The sequence below is a fragment of the Propithecus coquereli genome, unplaced genomic scaffold (assembly GCF_000956105.1).
Source record: "Propithecus coquereli isolate 6110/MARCELLA unplaced genomic scaffold, Pcoq_1.0 Scaffold126, whole genome shotgun sequence".
NCBI classification, from domain to species: Eukaryota; Metazoa; Chordata; class Mammalia; order Primates; family Indriidae; genus Propithecus; species Propithecus coquereli.
The window spans coordinates 4,873,534-4,892,650 of NW_012136747.1; the positions used below are offsets into that span (position 1 = coordinate 4,873,534).

Here is a 19,117-nt window from a genome sequence, read left to right on the forward strand (position 1 = left end):
CTCAGTCACTCGCTTCCCTTTCTGCTTCGGTTTGGTGGCATGTCATCCTGTCCTTGCCCTCTCATCCTCCAGGGTTACTGGGAGCAGAAGGAGGAACATCTGGTGACGGCACCTTTGCGGGCAGATGCCAGATGCTAATAGCAAGAGCTGCCGTTTACTGGGCCCCACCGCGTGCCAGGCGCCCTACTGAGAGTTTACGCGCACTGTCTGCTTTAACTCTCACCACGATCTGGAAGGGAGCTGAGACTCAGAGACCTTCAGTCATCTGCCAAGGACACACAGCTAGTAAATGGGGGTGCCAGGGTTCAAACCCAGAGCACCTGAGCACCCCTCCACACCATGCTGCCCAAGCCACAGCCAAGCCATCGATCACTGACGTCACTGTGCACCTTCTACGTGCCAGGCACCACAGAGGAGGGTGAGAGGGACCCAGCTCCCAGCCACACGGCCCGGCAGGAACAGTGTCCTGCTGGACAGCAAGCAAGGCAGGAGGCAGCGCCTTGGCCATCAGGCCAGGTGTCCAGGCAGCAGGGCTTGAGCCAAGCTGCAGGGCTGGGAGAGAAGACACAGCGGCAGCTTAGGTCAGGGGGGTGGGTGGGGTAGGGATGGGGGTGTGGAGCTGCATGCTGGATTGTGGGGGGACTGAGGGTTGAGGACAGCACACTAAGGGACATCAGAGCTCCTCAGGGACACTTGAGAGGGAGGAAGAGGGAGGGAGAGAAGAGGAAGTAGGAGGACCCCAGAGTCGGAGGAGAGGAGTTGGAGGAGATGACTTCTTAGGAAGATCAGGGGCAGGGAGGTGAAGACTCGGAGGGCATGAGGGACACAGGGACCTGCTGGACAGGGGCTGCATTCTATTCAGCCCAGTCCTTGTCCCAGGCCTGACACGGAATAGTCACCCAGTAAATGTCAAACAGGGCTGAACGGAGCCAGAGACCAAGGCAGGGCAACCCTAGGGTACGAGACGTCACATCTTGGGGCCACAGTGCCTCCCAGTCCACGCTCACCAACTGCGTCCTCTCTGGAGTAGGCTAAAACCATGCACCCTCAAAAATTAATAATAGTAGTAATAAATTGAGGACTTGTGTTTTAAAGAGCGTTTCTTAACTGCAGAACTTAGAATTTTAACAAACAAACAGGCCCTGCATCTTTAAAAAGACGTAGGAAGCAGCGTTTCCCAAATGTGCTTGCCCATGACACTGTCTTTCAGGAGGTACCTGTCACTGTCCTGAGGACCACCACTGGACTCTTGTTCTGAAATATAATTCACGGACTATTAGATTTGGAAATGCCCTCAGAGATAATCTATCCTGCTCCTCGTTTTACAGATGGGGAAACCGAGGGCCAGGGAGGGAAGAAGGTTGCCAAGGCAACACAGGCCCTCTGCAGCCAGTGGGACTCGACCCCAGCTCTTGGGGCTGCAAGGGCCCAGCTCCAGCCACCCGTTCATCTATGCCAGGTTCCAGGTGTCCTTGCAGGTCTCTCCCATCAATCCCTGAGCTCCTCAAAGCCAAGGCTGGGCTCCGTCACCTCCTGGCCCAGCTCCTGGCCCACTGCCCTGCACACAGTGTACACTCACAGAAGCCACAGCAGTCTGGGAGGCGCAGGGCAGACGCAGGAAGGGCTTTCCAGCAGCTGGGTGTAGATGACAGGAACAGGCAGTCTCCTCTGAAGGCTTCTAAGAAGAGGGCAGAGGCCGGGTGCCCGAGGCAGCACTGGGCACTGGCCCCAGCTTCCTGGTTCCCAGAGAGGGTGGGGTTGAGAGGGAAGGAAGGTTCAGGCCCCAGGAACTGCCTCCCTGACCGGGGTCTGGGACCCTCAGCTTGGGCCAGAAGCAGGGAGGGGAGAGAGCCCCTGTTGGGACAGGCCCTGGAACGCAGTCCTCTTCCCTCAGGGCTCAGGCCCTCCACCTCCAGGAAGCCCCTCCTGCCTGCTCCAGTCTCCCTGGTCTTTTCCTCCCTAGAACTGTGACAGCAGCTCAACTCAGGGAAGATGAGCCAAAGTCCAGCACGACCCTGCCCTCAGGGGCTCCCAACAAGAGGTGAGACTGGCCTGTGCAGCAAGAAGGTGACCCACAGGCAAAGGTGCCTCCTCCTCCTCCAGCAATAGAGAAAGCAGGGAAAGTAACAGAGGAAGAGATTCCAACCAAGGCGACCAGGAGTGTGTCCCTGAGAAGAGGCTCTAGCTGGCCTGCAAGCAGTGAGCAGTGGCCAGCAGGTACAGAGGGAGGGACGGCACTGCAGGCAGAGACAGAGCCAGCGCTAGCCCCAGCGGGAGAGGAGGAGGAGGCCACAGGCCTGTGGCTATGCCTGGATCTCAGGGCCATAGAGCAAAGTGGCCAGACACTGGGCTAGGGGGTACACCACAGGTCCCAAGCCACACCCTGCCACCATCGGCTGGGTGAGCTAGCGTTGCTGAATCGATTTGTGCCTCAGTTTCCCTGCTAGAATGAGACTAACAATAGCACCTGCTCATAGAATTGCTGGGAGGATGGAGTCAAACGACAGGAGCCCTGAGAGCTGAGCCAGGCCCTCGGGAGCTGCCCTTTACTGGTAAGGGGGACGCTGCAAGGGAGGCCACGAGGGAGGAACTTGTCACACACCACTGCGCTCTTATGCTGGGATTCAACAGGCAGATTATAAATCCCTGAAGGTGCGTCCACAGAGCCTGCTCAGTGAACACTTGTGCACTTGACCTGACCTGGGCACTCTCCACACCTCCCAGGACTGGCCCGACACCTGCATTGTTTTCTCTAACATTTATTGAGCAGTTACTATGCTAGGTACGTGTGTGTGTGTGTGTGTGTGTGTGTGTGTGTGTGTGTGTTTTCTTATTTAACTCTCTCATCCACTTGGGGATATAGTGAGCATATAAAATCATCAACATTTTACACATGCAAAAACTGAGTCCTGAGAGGTTAATAGCATAATACGCCCAAGGCCACTTGGGTACCAGTGGCAGGATTTCCTGACTCCAGGTCACCTTCCACTATATCCCAGCCTGAGGATGACACAGTGCAGAAGTGGGGGTGGCCTAGAAACTGTTCAGGGGAGCCCCTACACATGCCCCAGTACACCCACTTGGACTGAGCTAAAACTCCCAGCATGGTTATTTTCTCTGTCTCGACCCTTGACCCCTAACCGTGGCCATCGGCCCTCTGCCGGCCCAGTGCATAGGCCCTCCCCTGCCACACCCTGAAACTCAGTATAACCTGCAGGCCGGGCCTCCAGCTCTGGGGTCCCAGGCCCAAACCCCCTCCTCTCCCCCTGGCGATTCCGGCTGTGGCAGGGGGCCACTCCCAGCCTCCAGGCTACAGGGACCCCCGTGAAGGAGAGAGCAGGGCCTCCCAGGGAACTTCAAAACAAGTAAACATGTCTGCACCTCATCCCCAGAAATTTAGAATTAACCAGTCTGTCTGAGTCCTAAGGTCTGATCTGGAAACAAAAAAAAAGAATTTAGGATCTGGGCTTCAGTATGTTTTTTAAATTCCACAGGCAATTCCAAAGGGGAGCAAGAACTAGAGCCAACCCTAGGCAGTTGCCTGAGAGCTTGTGAGGAAGGCAGGATCTCAGCCCCACCCGGAACTGAAGGGACAGCCTGAGAAGTCACCGAGGCCAGCCCCAGTCTCAAGCCAGCGCCCCGTGAGAGGCAGAAGGGGGATACAGCCTGGGGGAACTGGTGAGAGGACAGCCAGGACCCCCAGATTGCAGCCAGATGGCGCTTACAGGTGCTGGATGTTTTCCCTGCGTCCCCTCATCAGCACTGTCCTCTGAGTGAATCAGGAAGAGAGGCTCGTGCCATGTGGGGAAACCGAGGCTGAGGCAGAGGCTCAACTTGACCAGAACCATCCCTCGCCCCTGCATGGCCCCGGCTCTGCGAGCAGCAGATTTCCTGATCTTCATCTCAGTGTGTCCTGGGGGGCAGGCAGGGAGGAAGTGTGACCATCGCCCTGTGTGACAGATAAGGGACATGGGATCCAGTGTGGGGAACCCCAGTTCGAGCCTTCCACAAAGCAGGACCAGCGCCCCAAGGAAGAGGACTCAGGAGCTGAGGGGTTAAGGGTCACTGCTGACCTGAGGCAGCTCTGGCAGGCAGTGGCATCAGTGGGCTTCACATGTGACAGACAGATTCCTTGCCTCTCCTCCTCTCAGGGCCCATCTGAGTAAACCTGGGACCAGCCTTAACAGAAGCCAGTCGGAGAGGAAAGCCCTGTTTCTCCTGAAAGGCCCCCTCCGCCCACAGAAGGAAGCTGAATTCCTACCGTCACACTCGGGGCTTGGGCCCCCCTCTGCCAGGGCAAAAGCACCAGGAAAGAAGGCAGGCCGCAGAGCCCACCAGACACCACACCTCACCATGGATGGGGACAAACCCTCATCTCAGGGGAGATTTGATTGGGGAGCAGGGTAAGGGGGCATGAGGACCCTGGAGAAGGGTCAGGAAGGAGGGGTGAAGGGACCCCTTTCATGTCAAGCAGGGAAAACAGAGCAGGTGGCACTGCCCCATCAGCCCGGGGCAGAGGCCCAGGTGTCTTCAGCCGGGATCACTCCCCCTCTGAAAACTCCCCGCTCTCCAGGGATAAATGTGGGGCTTTCACCCTCCCCTGCTGGAGAAAACTGGATCCCCAGGGCCTGGGATGGGATGGAGGGATCCCAGTTGCCAGCATGGTGGGGAGGGATGTGTTCACAGCAAGGGACCCTCCACAACACACACAGCCCTGGTCATCTGACAGCCCTTCGCCCACACCCCTGGAGGCCCACCTGCCTCACCCAGCACCTTGCAGCAGAAAGCCCAGCACAGCACTGAGCAGAAGGTGGCGTCTGTGCAGGGATGAGGGGGGGAGAGAAAGAGAGAGAGAGAGAGAGAGAGAGAGAGAGAGAGAGAGAGGGAGGGAGGGCCCCCTCTGTCTTGTGTGGCTTCTCTGCAGACCCCCACCCCCATCCTGGCACAGCTGGGCCAAGGAGGGTGGGGAGGAGGCAGGGAGCTAGAGGGGACCCTACACCCCACTTCCCAACCCCAAGCCCTCTCCCTCCACAGCCACCCCTCCCTGCCCCAGGGGGTCTCTGGGCAGTCACAGACACAGCAAGGAGCAGGGAGGGCCTTCCCTGGAAGAGGAGGAACCAAGGGGTGGAAGGAGGGATGGGGACCCACCGGGAGAGAGAGGCCAAGCAGGCGGGCAGCGGGCGGGCAGCAGCGGGTGTCAGAGGCGGCTGCAGAGCAGCCGGGACTCCACTGGCTGGATGCTCGTCCCTCGTCCCTCTGTCCATCCAGGGCGGCTCCTCTCCGGGCAGTTCTGAGGCTGGGCGGGCGCTGTTAAAAAGCTTTTTATGTGTGTGTGTGTTAATCACATGATTGCCGTTCACCTGTATTTCGAACAAAGACAGCTCACTGTTTCAAGGCCCCGAACAAGAGTCTGGGCACAGGGAAGAGAAGGGAGGCGGGGGGAGGAGGGCTGGCAGCGCCGGGGGTGGCGTCGAGGAAAACTGGGGGGAGATTGTCCAAGGCCAGCAAGCGAGAGAAAGAGAAAACCCTTATCAAACTCCTAATTCACTGGGCTCCGAGGCCCCAGACACACTGGCCCGATTGTCTGGCTGGTTGTGTATGTGAGAGCATGTGTGCGTGTGTGTGTGTGTGTTCCAATGTCCGCTCCCCCCACCCCCAACATGCTCTGCCTTGTGTGACTACCTCATTGTGTCCTGCCACCCACCCCCACCCCTTGGCCTTTCCCAGGCATGAGGCCTTGCTCCCCAGACCCCTTGCCAGCCCCACTCCAGACAGGACCCCAGGCCGTGGGCCCGGGGCCTTGCCCAGCTGCTGAGGAACGCAGAACCACACATGGTCACCAGCGTGGCCCAGGCTGTGTCTGTCCCTCCACACACACCCCACCTCTGCCTCCTCACCAAGCGGGGCTGCCTACGGTTGAGAAGGGACCTTTGCAGGAGAAGCCTAGGCAGAGAAGAGGCCAGGGACCAGGGGAGGACGGCAGAGAAGAAAACTGAAGGGGCAGGGGGCAGCGAGGAGGGAAAAGGGAGGCAGGGCGAATCTACCCCTTCTCCAGCTGCCGGAGTGGAGGAGTCGGTGACAACCAGGACTGCCAACTAGGATGGGGACTCTGCCACTCTCCCCCAAGAGAGGGTGAGCTCAATGCAAGGCAGTTGTGTCCCAGGAAGGAGGACCCCAGAACACCTCTAGGACCTACTTAAAGAGGACCCCACTCCAGGCCCACCCCAGCCTCCTGGGAACTTTGGTCTGTGTCCCCACCTTGAGCCAGCTGGGCCGGGCCCCTGCAGGTGCTGGGTATCTGGAGAAAAGGGACCACAGGCCGAGCTGGGGCTGCTGTGCTGAGACCTCGCTCCTGCTGTACAGGCTGAGGCAGAGAGGGCAGCCTGGGCGGGGAGGAGGCAGGGTGAGGCAGGCCAGGCAGCAGCGCCGAGCACACAGTAGGCACTCAACAACTTTGCTCAAGTGAAGCAGCCCAGGCCAGCACCCACCCAGGTCCCCAAGACCTTCACCGCTTTACCTCTCTCCCCAGTCCCTGCCGAATGCCCATCCAGCCACCTGCGGCAGAGGTTGGGGGGCCCCACTGGGCCCAATTTTCCTCCAAGCAACAGGTTGTGACCCTGCCCACAGCACCCTCTTCCTTCCCTGGCCTGAGCACCCCACTCCTACGCCTTCCTGACTAAGCCCAGGCTGAGCCTGAGCAAGATGGGCTCAGGCGGCAGGGCAGGGAGCTGGGGGGGCCTGGGCCGGGTGGAGGAGCCCTGGGTGTTGGGGATGAAGGAAAGCGCTGGAGGCTCCACCTTCTGCCCTTCCCTCCCTCCTCTCCCCCTCCCCCCTCTCCCCCTCCTTCCTTCCCCAGCCCTCTGCAGCGGCTCAGTCGTTCAGTCAGTCTCGGGCTGTCCGGCCAGGGTGGTTGGTGGTAAGGATTCAGGCTCCGTCCTAACGAGGCCGTGGCCTGAGGCTCAGGGCCCCCCAGCCCCTCCCTCCCTGCCCACCAGCGTCACCCCCCAGCCCCGAGCTGGACCGCACACCTTGGGACACGGTTTTCCACTTCCTAAGGACAAGCCCCAGGCTGGAGGAGAGGTCCGAGGAGGTGAGTGCGCAGGCTGCTCCTCCCCGGCCCGGCCCAGGCCTGGGACCCTGCTGTGGGGTGGACAGAGGCTGACGCCCCGCATCCGCCCCACCCGGTCCTCTAGACTCCGTGGGGGCAGAGAGAGGGAAGAAGGAAAGGTGAGAGGAAAGGTGGGAAATTCCAGGGGCTGGGATTAGTGCAGAATAAAGGGTCCGTTTTTCTTCCTATCATCAACAAACCTCCACCCAAAAAAGGAGGTTAAAAAAAAAAAAACACCCACACCAAGAGACGGTTGGGACCAGGTGGTGGGAAGACGCGGAGGCGGGACGCACCCACCTAGGGTCTGGCATGTGCGCGGGCCCCAGCGGCTGCAGTGGGTTTAGCGGGAGCAGTGAGGGCCGCCACCTCGGGGCTGTGCCCGCGTCCTGTCCCGGCCGCCCTCGGGGCTGCACGCACTGCCGCTCCATCCATCGCGTTCTCCCTCCCGTCCAGGTGGGCGTTGGACTCTTTACGAGGACCCCGGCGGCGGGCCCGGGGGAGGTGGCCGAGGCGGCGGCTGCGGCCGGGGGCGACATGGCGGAGGAGCAGGACCTGTCGGAGGTGGAGCTGAGCCCCGTGGGCTCCGAGGAGCCCCGCTGCCTGTCCCCGGGGAGCGCGCCCTCGCTGGGGCCCGACGGCGGCGGCGGCGGCGGCGGATCGGGCTTGCGAGCCAGTCCCGGGCCCGGCGAGCTGGGCAAAGTCAAGAAGGAGCAGCAGGACGGCGAGGCGGACGATGACAAGTTCCCCGTGTGCATCCGCGAGGCCGTCAGCCAGGTGCTCAGCGGCTACGACTGGACGCTGGTGCCCATGCCCGTGCGCGTCAACGGCGCCAGCAAGAGCAAACCGCACGTCAAGCGGCCCATGAACGCCTTCATGGTGTGGGCGCAGGCGGCGCGCAGGAAGCTGGCCGACCAGTACCCGCACCTGCACAACGCCGAGCTCAGCAAGACGCTGGGCAAGCTCTGGAGGTGAGCACCCCGCCGCCCCGCCCGCGGCCCGCTAGCTGCGGGGCATTCAGGCTGGACTGGGCGGCCCGGCCTCCTGCCCCCCAGCGCGGGGCCTCCCTGGGCCTTCCGGGGCCAGCCGATTCCTTGGATGGGGCTGGAAGGCCAGGTGTGGAGACTGGGCCTGCCCTTCCACCACGAGTACCCGCTTAGGGTTCCGAACCTGGAACTGGGAACCCCTGCGGCCTAGGCCAGGTCTGCCCGCCCGGGCGCGGGCGGGAAGGCGCCCCCTTGCGGTCGGAATTCTGCCGGGGCAGGCCGTGGGCCTCCTGGAGGCTTGCTAGGAGGGCAGGAAGGATGGTGGGGCGCTCCACACCGCCGGCCTTCACCAGCTCCTTCCCCACATACACGCACACTGGAGGGGCCACTGCCACCGTCTCCAGTGGGCAGGAGGATGCAGGGAAACGCTTGGAAAAGAACTGAAGGCCTGGCTAGAGATGCAGGGAAACTGAGGCAGCCAGATGAAGAACTTGGGGGAGATTCAAGGAAAACAAGGAATTCAGAGGGGAGTCTTTGAAAGAGTGAGGGACGGAGAACTGCCCAGGGACAAATGTGTCTGCCGCTGCAGGGTCTCATCCTACCCCAGCAGTCTTCTCTGTGCCTTCCTGACCCCACTCTTCCTTGGGTTGGGGGCTTCTTCATCCTCCAGGGGAGGAGACACACAGAAAGGGGCCTCCCCTCCCGCCCTGTCCCACAGCCATGAAGCTGGTCTCGTTCTCCTTTCCTCCCTCTCCCAGTTCGGCGCCATCTTCCTTCCCAGGGCCCCACCCAACGTTGAGCAACCTCCTCCCCCCAGCCCCAGAGCTGGAGCTGAGCACCCTGGCCAGGAGGAAACCTTGGCCACCGCTTCATGCCCGGGGTCCTTCAGAGTCCCAGGGTCCCTGGGACCAGCCCAAACCTCTGGGGGATACACCCCCCCATGGAGGAAGTCTGCCAAGCCTCAACTCAGAATGTGTGGAGCAGGGCGACCCCCTGCCCCAGCCCAGAGTCCAGGGCAGCTGTGAGAACTTGGGGTCCAGGAGATGCGAGCCCACAGAGGTCACCTGATCCCCACTAGACTGCCCAGGAGGCAGGCCTAGAAAGGCAAAGGAACCACAAATGTCACATAGCAGTTGGTGGCAGACCCAGGGTCAGAACTCAGGTCTCCTACTCTTCTACCAGAGGCTTTCCCCCACGTTGTCCCTGGCAACAGTGGTGGGTCACCCTTCCCTCTAGGGAGAGGTCAGGAGTTCGTGGGGGAAGCAGGAAGAGGAGAGCAAGAGCGAGGCGCATCCGGGTTCCGGAAAGCTTGGGCTCTGTCAGAGGAGCCTGCCTCCCTCCTGCTGCCCTGCCCTTCGCTGGCCCCAGCACAGTGGAGATTGAGTCTAGAGGGCCAAAGGCCTAGAGTGGTAGAAGGAGCAGGAGGTTCCCCAAGGGACCAAGAGATTCCCGTCCAGCCCCCAGCCCGTCCTTGCCATGTGTTTGCCAAAGGCCTGGTGCCCCTCACTGCCCCCACAAGCCCTCAGCACCCAACAGTCCAGCTCCGCCCAAGAGCCGAGGTCACAGCTAGCTCCTCTGCCCAAGGTCCATCCAGATCTGGGTGGGGCTCGGCCCAGGCCAGTACCTTTGGCACATGAGAAACAGAAGCAGGAGAGACAGACAAACAGAACAGAGTGTGCCCTGGGGACTGACAGCAGACCACAGCTCAAGCCCAACAAGAGTCAAAGCAGGGACAGACCCCCGTTCTCCCACCATCTCCCATTGCCAAGGGCTTAAGATTGACTCTTCTGTTGTACCAGACCCAGTTACCCCAGCCCAGAACCCTGGGCCTGGGCTCCCTTCAGGAGGGCTTATCCCTGGCCACCACTCAAGGTCAGGGGCCACCTGGGTGGGGTGATCAGGAAAGCAGGCACTGCTTGCTGAGGACCCACCCCCCACAGTGAGGAGCAGAACAATGGCAAGGGTCAAGGGCTATGGCAACAACTGTGGCCACCTGGACCCTCCGTGGGAGTCCTGAGGGACATCTGGATGTGGGCTGGGCTGGCCAGTTGCTCCAGGGGCTTCTCCTGAAACCTCCCCAAGCTTCTGCCTGCCAGGATGTCAGGAAGAGGGGTGGTTAGGCGGGCAGAACTGGAAAATGGGGGTCCTAAAACTGAAAAGAGAAAGACATGCAGACAGGCTTGGGGGGTGCCCCCAGGCATGTGGGGTCACACACGAGAGCCTAGATCCTAAGTGGCCACGTGAGCTCCGACAGCCCCACTAACCTTTGATGTCCATCTGGGGAAGGACTACTGGATGTTGATCACAGGGTGGTGGCTGTGCATTGGTTGACCTGCCTAGAAAGAACCAGAGCCCCAAAACTGGAAAGGGAGTCACAGGCTGGAGACTCTCCCATGTGGTGGGGCTCACCTGGCCTCTCCTGCCCCAAGTCCCAGAGGCCCTTCCCCAGGTAAAGTCTTCTTATGCCACTGGCCTGGCAGAAGGACAGATACAGCAGCATCAGTCCCCACCTCGGGAGTCCCCCAGCTGGGGCTTCCAGTTTGGGTGGGGAGCCAGCCTACCCTCTCCCCACCCCATTCCAAACCTGGCAGACCAGGAGGAAAGAGGGCTGATGGGAACGTGCAAATGAGCACTGAGTTTGGAGTTAGAGCTGGGGTGAGTGGCAGGCAGGGTAGGTTTGGGGTGAGCAGAGCAGGGGCTGGGGCTGAAGGTGGCTGCGCTGGTGAAGGAGGGGGCTGAGCTTAGGGCTGGGGTCGGGCGGGCGGCCGGCTGTGTGGCAGGAGTAGGTTTCTGTCAGGGTTAGGCTACTGCTGGGAACTAGCTTGGGGGCGACGGTGGGATCCAGTGTTGGATCTTCCCTCTCTCTGGCCCCTGCTGTTTTCTTGCTGATTGCTGGCTGCCAGCTGGGCAGGGACACAGGGAAGGGTGCGGTGCAAGAGTGAGCTCAGTGTCCCCAGCCATCCCAGAGCCTCTGCTCTGGGGCCCCGGCTGCCTGAGCTGCTCCCCCTCTGTGATTCTCCCCCACACCCTCGGGCCTGCTCCACCCCTCCCCATCCCAGCTGTCAGAGAGGGCGTCTGCATCCCACTTCCCAGCGCCCGAAGTCCTGCCCTGGGGTCTCCATCCTGAATGTGTACACTGAACCCGATGGAGCCTGGGTTGGAGGGACCCTCAGAGAAAGCGGGGCTGGGGCGGAGCAGGGCGGGCCGAGGAGCAGACAGGAGGCTAAGCTGCAGCGGAATGCTGCCGCCCTAGGAGGTGCCTGGCATGACCACCCCCTCCCAGCCTGGGGAGGGAGGGCTGGCCTTTTGCTGACTGGGGGGAAGAGGGCACCCACTGGGGTGTGAGGGTGGGGCAGCTGGAGAGAGAGGGAGGCCCTCTGGACAGAGGGTCGGGGCTGCTCCCACCAAGACATCCCTTGGTCTTGGACTCTGTGAATCTGTGGACGTCCCCTCAGCCCCCTCTGCAAGGTACCGCATCCTGCCCTCCTCACCTGGGGCAGCCAAGCCCGAACTCCCCCTCCATCCTTGAACCCTAGTCTGAGGCTGGAGTCCGTGGGCAGGGGCACCAGCTTCAGAGCTTCCTCCCTCCGTGGGCTGGTCTTGGAGACTGTCCCAGGGTCTGGGAAGAGAGTCTAGCTTCCTCTGCCTCTGTCACCCCTGGACAAGGATATAGATCTCCCTCAGGAGGCAGTGCCTCCCACAGAATGAAGGGCACTCACACCCCGCCCCTCAGACGCCCCACACTGGAATTCACAAAATCAGTATTCCAGAGTTGAGGGGCCCACTGTAGGTCCTGCCCAGCCACCCACCCAGGCAGCATTGGAATAGCACCTCTTTCTCAAAGTGCTCACCTCCCCTTCTCAGGCCCTGGTGCAAAGCACTTCACAGCCATCATTTTGGCCAATCCCACACCCCAGTGAAGCAGATATTATCATCCTCGTTTCATTGGTGATGAAATTCAGGCTCAGAGAAGTAACTTGCTCAAGGTCATACACACAGCTAGTAAGTAGCAGAGACTGGGCTCCTTCCCCAGCCATGCTGCTTCTCTGTTTGCACACCTCCATTCCCAGGGAGCTCACCCCCTAATGAGGCAGCCAATTCCACTTCCAGACAGCTTTGATAATAAGAAAGTTTTTCCTTTCCTTGAACTGGCATCTGCCCGTGGTAACCTCTATTCCTACCTCTAACTCCTCCTCAGGGGCTGCCAGGAGCAGCAGGTGACTGCTCTGTCACCCTCCAGGGGCTGAGAGATCACAGCCCTCATTGGGGCCTTACATCTCTCAGTCCATAAACCACAGGGCACAGCCCTGCCCCAGGCCCTGCCCTCCTGTCTCCCAGGACCAACATTCAGAGGGAAGCCAGCCTGGGGCACTCTGGCACTCACCCTGGCCCCTCTGCTGTCCTCCCTCCTGCCCACCCAGGCTGCTGAACGAAAGTGACAAGCGCCCCTTCATTGAGGAGGCTGAGCGGCTCCGGATGCAGCATAAGAAGGACCACCCGGACTACAAGTACCAGCCCAGGAGGAGGAAGAATGGGAAGGCGGCCCAGGGGGAGGCCGAGTGCCCTGGCGGGGAGGCCGAGCAAGGTGGCGCCGCCGCCATCCAGGCCCACTACAAGAGTGCCCACCTGGACCACCGGCACCCGGGAGAGGGCTCCCCAATGTCAGACGGCAACCCTGAGCACCCCTCAGGTGAGTGCTGAGGACAGAGCTGGGGGCGGAGGAGCGAGAAGGCTGGGTGACATGAGACCCTGGTGCTCCCCACTACCCGGGCTGGCGGAGGGCGTGCCAGGCTGTGCAGCTGCCCAGAGGGTGGTGCAGTGGCCCAGGGAGGTGGCTGGGCAGGATGGTCTGGCTAGGGCCGACCCAAGGGGGCACCACTGCTGGGCAAAGCGGGCAGCTGAGGAGGCTGCGGAGGCCACGGGGTGAGAAGGGCTGGGGCAGTTACGAGAAAAGGCGCGGACAGGGCGGTTTTGAGAAATGGAAGGTCAAACGAAAGAGAGGAGTCATCGCCTTGTCCCTCCTCCCACTCTGACAGGGCAGACATCGCACGTGACGTTGAGCCATGCCATGGGTGAGGCAGACACAAGATGCCTTGTTTAATTCTCATCAGTGATAAAAGCAGCTAACATTAATTGAGCACCTACTGTGTGCCAGGCACTGTGCTAATTGCCTTATGTACATTAACTCATTCGGTCATCACGAACAGTGGGATGAGGGAGCCAAACCGCTCGGGCCCAGATCTCAGCTGTGTGGCAGGTGACTCTCATTTTACTGATGAGGAGACTGAGAGTCACCCGCCACACAGCTGACATCTGGGCCCAGGCAGTTTGGCTCCAGGGCCTCTGCTTAGCACCACAGCTGCCTGGCGTGTATTCCTAACACACAGGAAGTGCTGCACACAGGCTGGCACACAGGACTGCTCAGTGAGCAGCGCTCTGCCTTCAGAAGACACATTCTGAGCCCTACTTTGTGCCAGGCACTGAGTAGACACCAGGGTACCAACCAGAGAAGCCTGCGGTCCCTGGCCCCAGGGCCCCACAGTCTAGAGGGCGGAGCAGGGGTGAAAAGAAGTGAACTGAGTGCAGGAAGAAACAAGTGCACAAGAAGCCCGTGTCAAGCCAGAGGTGGCACGGCCTCCAGGGAGGACTAATCCACCCGTCCATCCAGTCAGGTTTCAGAAACGTCCAGCTACCCGCCAGACTTGTCAAGGAAGGCTTCCAGAAGGAGGCAATGTCTGAGCTGCTTGGTATTATCTCTGCTTGACTGGTAAGGAAACCGGTTAAGAGAAGACTGGGGATTTTCCCAGTGAAAGCACCAGGATTCGGAACCCAGGCAGCAATCTCGAAGTCCGGAGGCCTCAGCCAGTGCCGGGCTCGGCGCTGCCTTCTGGTCTGAGGGAGGCGGCACAGGCCTGCCCTCGAGGAGCTCCTGGTCTGCTGAGGCCACCACACGCTCTCTCTCTGACAGGATGCCTGCTAGCCATCCCTCCCACACACAACTCTTCGCCTTCAAAGACACAGGCGCGCACACACAGCCCAGAAGACCCTGGACCACGTGCAGAACCACCTCAGAATAAACTGTGGTCATAGACTTTTCCAGACATCCTTCCTCAATGAGATCTTCCCCAAACCTTCAGAGCAGCAGGTGGCTTCGCCCTCTGGTCCCCCAAGTCCTTGCATAGCCTGTCTTCACATCACTTCTGACTCTAGGCATGCGTGGAGCTCTGGATCTGCCCTGAGACTGTGATCTTTTGGGGACAGGAACTTGTTTTATTTATGTTTGTATCCCCAGCACCTGGCACAGTGCCTGGCACTTAGCAGTGCTGCCTAAGTGTTTGTTGAATGAATATGTGAATGAGACACGAACAGACAAAGGAACAAGAGTTAGTTTCATAAATGCCCTCATAAACAAGGAGGGAATCAGCTCAGGAACAGCAGGACAACAATGCCCACGCCAAGCCGAGGGCCCGTCAGGGGGCTGCACAGCAGGGCAGGCTTGGGAGGAGGGGACTGGCTAGAGAGGACGTGGCACACTGTTTGGGGGCCAGGCAGGGCACAGGCACAGGCACAGGCAAGCCAGCAAAAGTGAAACCGATGAGTCAAGAGTGAAGAGGGTGAGCGAGGCTCAGCCAGGAGGGCAGCCGGTAGCAGAGGCTCAGGGAAGAGGGTGGGCAGAGCATGGAGGCTGGGGCCGGACCACCGGGGGTCAGCAGCTGGGCAGCCATAGCAGCAGGGAGGATGGAGCCGCAGGGAAGCTGATTCGAGGTAGAACTTGCCAACAGGAAAGGTCTTTCAAATTGAAGCAGGACTCTCCAGGAGGTGGGGGACAGAAGGTGGAGGCCAGACCCATCCCTAAGATTTGAGAATTTTATAAACAACTAGAAACCAATCCAAGACCAGTATATAAACAGATGCCGACTCATGCTGCCAAAACACGTGAAACTTACAAGGTCAGCACAGCGATCAGACTCAGCTTCCTGGAGGCACCTCACCTTCCTGCTACCTGAAAGTGAACTGTCAGAGTCCACTGTACCCACCTGCCTCTGACCTTGTTTCCCCCTCATGCTCTCTCTCTCTCTGTCTCTCTCCCACCCAGGCCAGAGCCATGGCCCACCCACACCTCCGACCACTCCAAAGACAGAGCTGCAGTCGGGCAAGGCAGACCCGAAGCGGGATGGGCGCTCCATGGGGGAGGGCGGGAAGCCTCACATCGACTTCGGCAACGTGGACATCGGTGAGATCAGCCACGAGGTAATGTCCAACATGGAGACCTTTGATGTGGCTGAGTTGGACCAGTACCTGCCGCCCAACGGGCACCCAGGCCACGTGGGTAGCTACTCGGCAGCTGGCTATGGGCTGGGCAGCGCCCTGGCCGTGGCCAGTGGACACTCTGCCTGGATCTCTAAGCCGCCAGGTGTGGCTCTGCCCACAGTCTCACCACCTGGTGTGGATGCCAAAGCCCAGGTGAAGACAGAGACCGCGGGGCCCCAGGGGCCCCCACACTACACTGACCAGCCGTCCACCTCGCAGATCGCCTACACCTCCCTCAGTCTGCCCCACTACGGCTCGGCCTTCCCCTCCATCTCCCGCCCTCAGTTTGACTACTCTGACCATCAGCCCTCAGGACCCTATTATGGCCACTCGGGCCAGGCCTCTGGCCTCTACTCGGCCTTCTCCTACATGGGGCCCTCACAGCGGCCTCTCTACACGGCCATCTCTGATCCCAGCCCCTCAGGGCCCCAGTCCCACAGCCCCACACACTGGGAGCAGCCAGTGTATACGACGCTGTCCAGGCCTTAAAGGGGGCCCTGTCACCACCACCCATCTGGCCCCTCCTGGGTCCCAAGTCCCTTCCCCCAGCCTGTGCGCCCTGTTCCTCGCCCATCTCAGGCCTGGTGGTGGCAGGGGAGGAGGTTGCAGAGGCTGACAGCTGAGGGAAGGCTTTGTCTGGCTCACTGCCCTGATGACCCACTCGCCCCATCCAGGCTCCAGCAGCAAAGCCCTGAGCTAACAGGCTGGGCAGAGGAGGAGGTTGACTATTGCCCACAGACTGAAAGATGAGGGGCTGTACCTTCCCCCCCAGGAATGACCCTCTATCCCAAGACCTGAGAAGGACCCGCTCACCCTCCTTGGGGAGGGGAGAAGCACCCAGGCTTGAATGGGCGTCGGAGGCCTTGCTGCTCCTGTACACTCCTATTCCCTCTCTCATAGAGAGTGGGGATCTGACATGCCCATGCCACCTGTGCCACGGTGCCTAAGAGCCAGGCCACCCAGAGACCTGCACCAGTGCCTGGAGCTGGCTATCTCTGCCACTGGGGGGCTGAGGACAGCTTTGAACTGCCTCATGGGGAGCATGGGCTGTGGGGGGACTCCATAGTTCTCACTTCAATGCCCCCTCCCCTCCTGAATGCAGGAAGGAGTTGGCACGGCGGCCCCCAGATCCAGTTCCGTGCCAATAACCTCATTCTTTGTCTAATCGAGAGAGCCCCCAGTCCTCCACTGCAACCTCCCCGACCTTGAGGCACATCGCAGGAGGTGAGGCAGGGGCTCCAGGAAAGGATTCAGAGACAATTCACGGAGCCTTCCTCCCTGGGCTCCTGGCCAACCCCTCTCTCCTCACTAGCCCCGTGGCCCCTGCTCTGTCAGCCGCTGGGCTTCCCAGAGAGTTACAGCTGCTCAGGCCCAAACCCTGGGCTCCAGGAGGAGACACAGGGCCAGCACCTAGGCTGCTGGCCGCAGGCTGAAGACACTAAAATCCTGACACGTACATTCTGCCCTTGCCTTTTGCCCTTTGCCTCCCAGTGGTATCTGAATAAAGTACGTAGCTATATCTGCCCCACTCTCCTGTTCTGCAGCCCCACAATCCACATGTAACTCATTACTGTCGCCTCTTATTTATCTCAGTAGTCCCCTCTCTTAGCCACTCCAGCCCCTATTAACTCTGCATTAAGCACTCCACATAATAAAGGTTCCGGTTACCTGCTTGGGGCCTGACACGGCCTGTCTCTTGGTCTCTTGTCCCTCCCTGTATATGGGCTTTCTCAACTGCTTTCTGGAGTAGCTGTGAGTAGAATGCAAAGGAAAGATAATCCAAAGGTCTCTCTCTCCCCGCTAAGAAAGTGGGGACAATGGAGTGGGTTAGGACAGTTGGCATCTAACTGACCCCCAGTCGGGTCAGCCTGAGTTCAGGGACTGAAGCCTCAGATGGGGGCCTTTCCCCCAGTCCAGCTGTGCCCCACACCGCAGGGGGCCACTCACTCTTACCTGGCTCAGCTGGAACTCACTGCTCACCCAGCAGAGGGGAGTTTGCAAAGAATTCAAGGGACAGGTGTTTGAAAGGGAGGTGGGTTGAATCTGGCACCTTCTTTGCAGCCAGGGGCCTGTCCTTTAGGATGTTGGCTGGGCCCTCTTGCCCAACCCCTCCGCTTGCCACCTCCCCCAGCACACACACAGCGGCCCATGCCAGAAGTCAGCAGAGCCTTCCTAGCAGCTGCTGTGTCCAAGCCTAAACCAAGGATGTCAGACGTGCATCTAATCCTTAAGTGCTTACTCCCTAAGAGCTCCTTCCTCAGCAGAATTCCAACCTGCACTCAGGGGCCAGGAACCACTCCATCTCACAAGCACATTAACTCCAGGGACAGGGGAAATCTCTTCACCATCTCACTCCATTGATGAACTGCTCTGATGCTTGGAGGTTCTTCCTTATACCCAGCTCATAACAACAGTGAGAGCTACCATTTACTGAGTGCTCCCTGGTCAAGAGCTTTGCCAAGGGTTTTATGTCATTCAAGCCAAGGAGGGAGTCGGTCCAATCATTATCCCCACTTTCCAGATGGGGAAACTGCAGCTTTGAGAGGTTGATGCTAAGAAGCGCTGGCACCAGAATCTGAACCCAGCTCTGACTCCAAAGCTTCCACTCTCAACCATCCACCTGCCCGTGGTTTGCAGGCCCTACTTCCGCTTCAAATCTGAGTGATGCAGCTTCCACTGCTCCAGAGCAGGCATGGCCAGCTCCCTTCCATCTGGGGTCTCCAGCCCCTTACCACCTAATCAGGACCTGGGAGAGGGGGATACCAAGAACTAGCTCAGTCCACCCAGGGTGGTCAAACTCCCTCCATCTGGAAGCTGCATTGTGCAAGCTCTTCAGGCAACCTCTCCAAAACTGCTGGCTTCCATGAAGCTTGGTGGTAACTGGAACCCCTGCTCTTTTAGACAATATCTGTTGCAAAATCATATCATCCATATTGTATACGTTGTTTTTGATGTTTTGCTTTGTTGTAGATAAAAGCAGGAATTGCAGTGATCTTTAACAGATTTCACCTTGTTGGATTTGATCCATTTCCCCATCTATATTAAATCTTTTAGAACTAAGCTGTCCTTCGGAGCTTTATGTATCTGCCAACTTGAATATCCTCATTCAAGTTACTAATAAATGTCCAAATAAAGGACACAACCCTGTGCACACCACTAAATAGCTCTCTCCATCAATTCTATCATCTCCACTCTCAAGGAGACTGGCTCGGTTCTGAAACTAATTTCATCACCATGAAGTGCTCACTTCTCCAGCACAGTCTGCCCGATGCCTTGCCAAAATCAAGATTCACTTCTCTCTGGTATTCCCCCAGCCTATGGGACTAGTAGTCATCAAAAAAAAAAAAAGGAAACTGATTTATTTGGCAATATTGATTCATAGAAACCCTATGCTAGTTCCTGGATCACCTCTAAGTGCTTTCAAGTATGTAATAACCTATTCTAGGATTTTGTTAAGGATCAATCAGTACTAACCTTACATGTTCATAATTTTGACAACCCACCCTTTCCCTTCCATTGAAAGACAGGACATTGTCCATTTCTGGTCTGTTCACCACTCCTGCTCGCAGTGGGATGAGGGACACGGAGGTGGCAGGGCAGAGGAGGGGCTACATCCAAAGGATGAAACCACCACCTCCAAGACCCTGCATCCGTGAGACTGACGTGGGAGGAGGAGAAACGACCCCCGAGAAGTCAGGAGACCTGGATTGTGTGC

At 59.2% G+C, this 19,117-nt stretch overlaps 2 protein-coding genes across 2 annotated transcripts; one reads left to right on the top strand and one right to left on the bottom strand.

The window, feature by feature from the left end:
* Positions 1 to 1,488: 1,488 nt before the first annotated feature.
* On the bottom strand, positions 1,489 to 7,536 carry LOC105805164. The gene is given in 10 exon segments (XM_012637981.1): positions 1,489 to 1,558; positions 4,074 to 4,158; positions 4,161 to 4,196; positions 4,199 to 4,257; positions 4,299 to 4,549; positions 4,551 to 4,648; positions 4,651 to 4,744; positions 4,746 to 4,834; positions 4,875 to 4,981; positions 7,406 to 7,536. Coding segments are annotated over 10 exon segments (1,020 nt in total).
* Positions 6,896 to 17,069, top strand: SOX10 (SRY (sex determining region Y)-box 10). The gene is made up of 4 exons (XM_012638137.1): positions 6,896 to 7,090; positions 7,562 to 8,076; positions 12,513 to 12,781; positions 15,188 to 17,069. Exons 2-4 carry the CDS (start codon positions 7,643 to 7,645, stop codon positions 15,889 to 15,891), a joined length of 1,407 nt encoding a protein of 468 aa, XP_012493591.1. The 5' UTR covers positions 6,896 to 7,090; positions 7,562 to 7,642; the 3' UTR covers positions 15,892 to 17,069.
* Positions 17,070 to 19,117: the final 2,048 nt, after the last annotated feature.

Bases quoted from the DNA above. Each gene is read 5' to 3' on its own strand.
- SOX10 (XM_012638137.1), top strand. From the start codon at position 7,643: ATGGCGGAGGAGCAGGACCTGTCGGAGGTGGAGCTGAGCCCCGTGGGC. The intron at 8,077-12,512 runs GTGAGCACCCCG...CTGCCCACCCAG, and splicing joins ACGCTGGGCAAGCTCTGGAG to GCTGCTGAACGAAAGTGACA. The intron at 12,782-15,187 runs GTGAGTGCTGAG...TCTCCCACCCAG, and splicing joins CAACCCTGAGCACCCCTCAG to GCCAGAGCCATGGCCCACCC.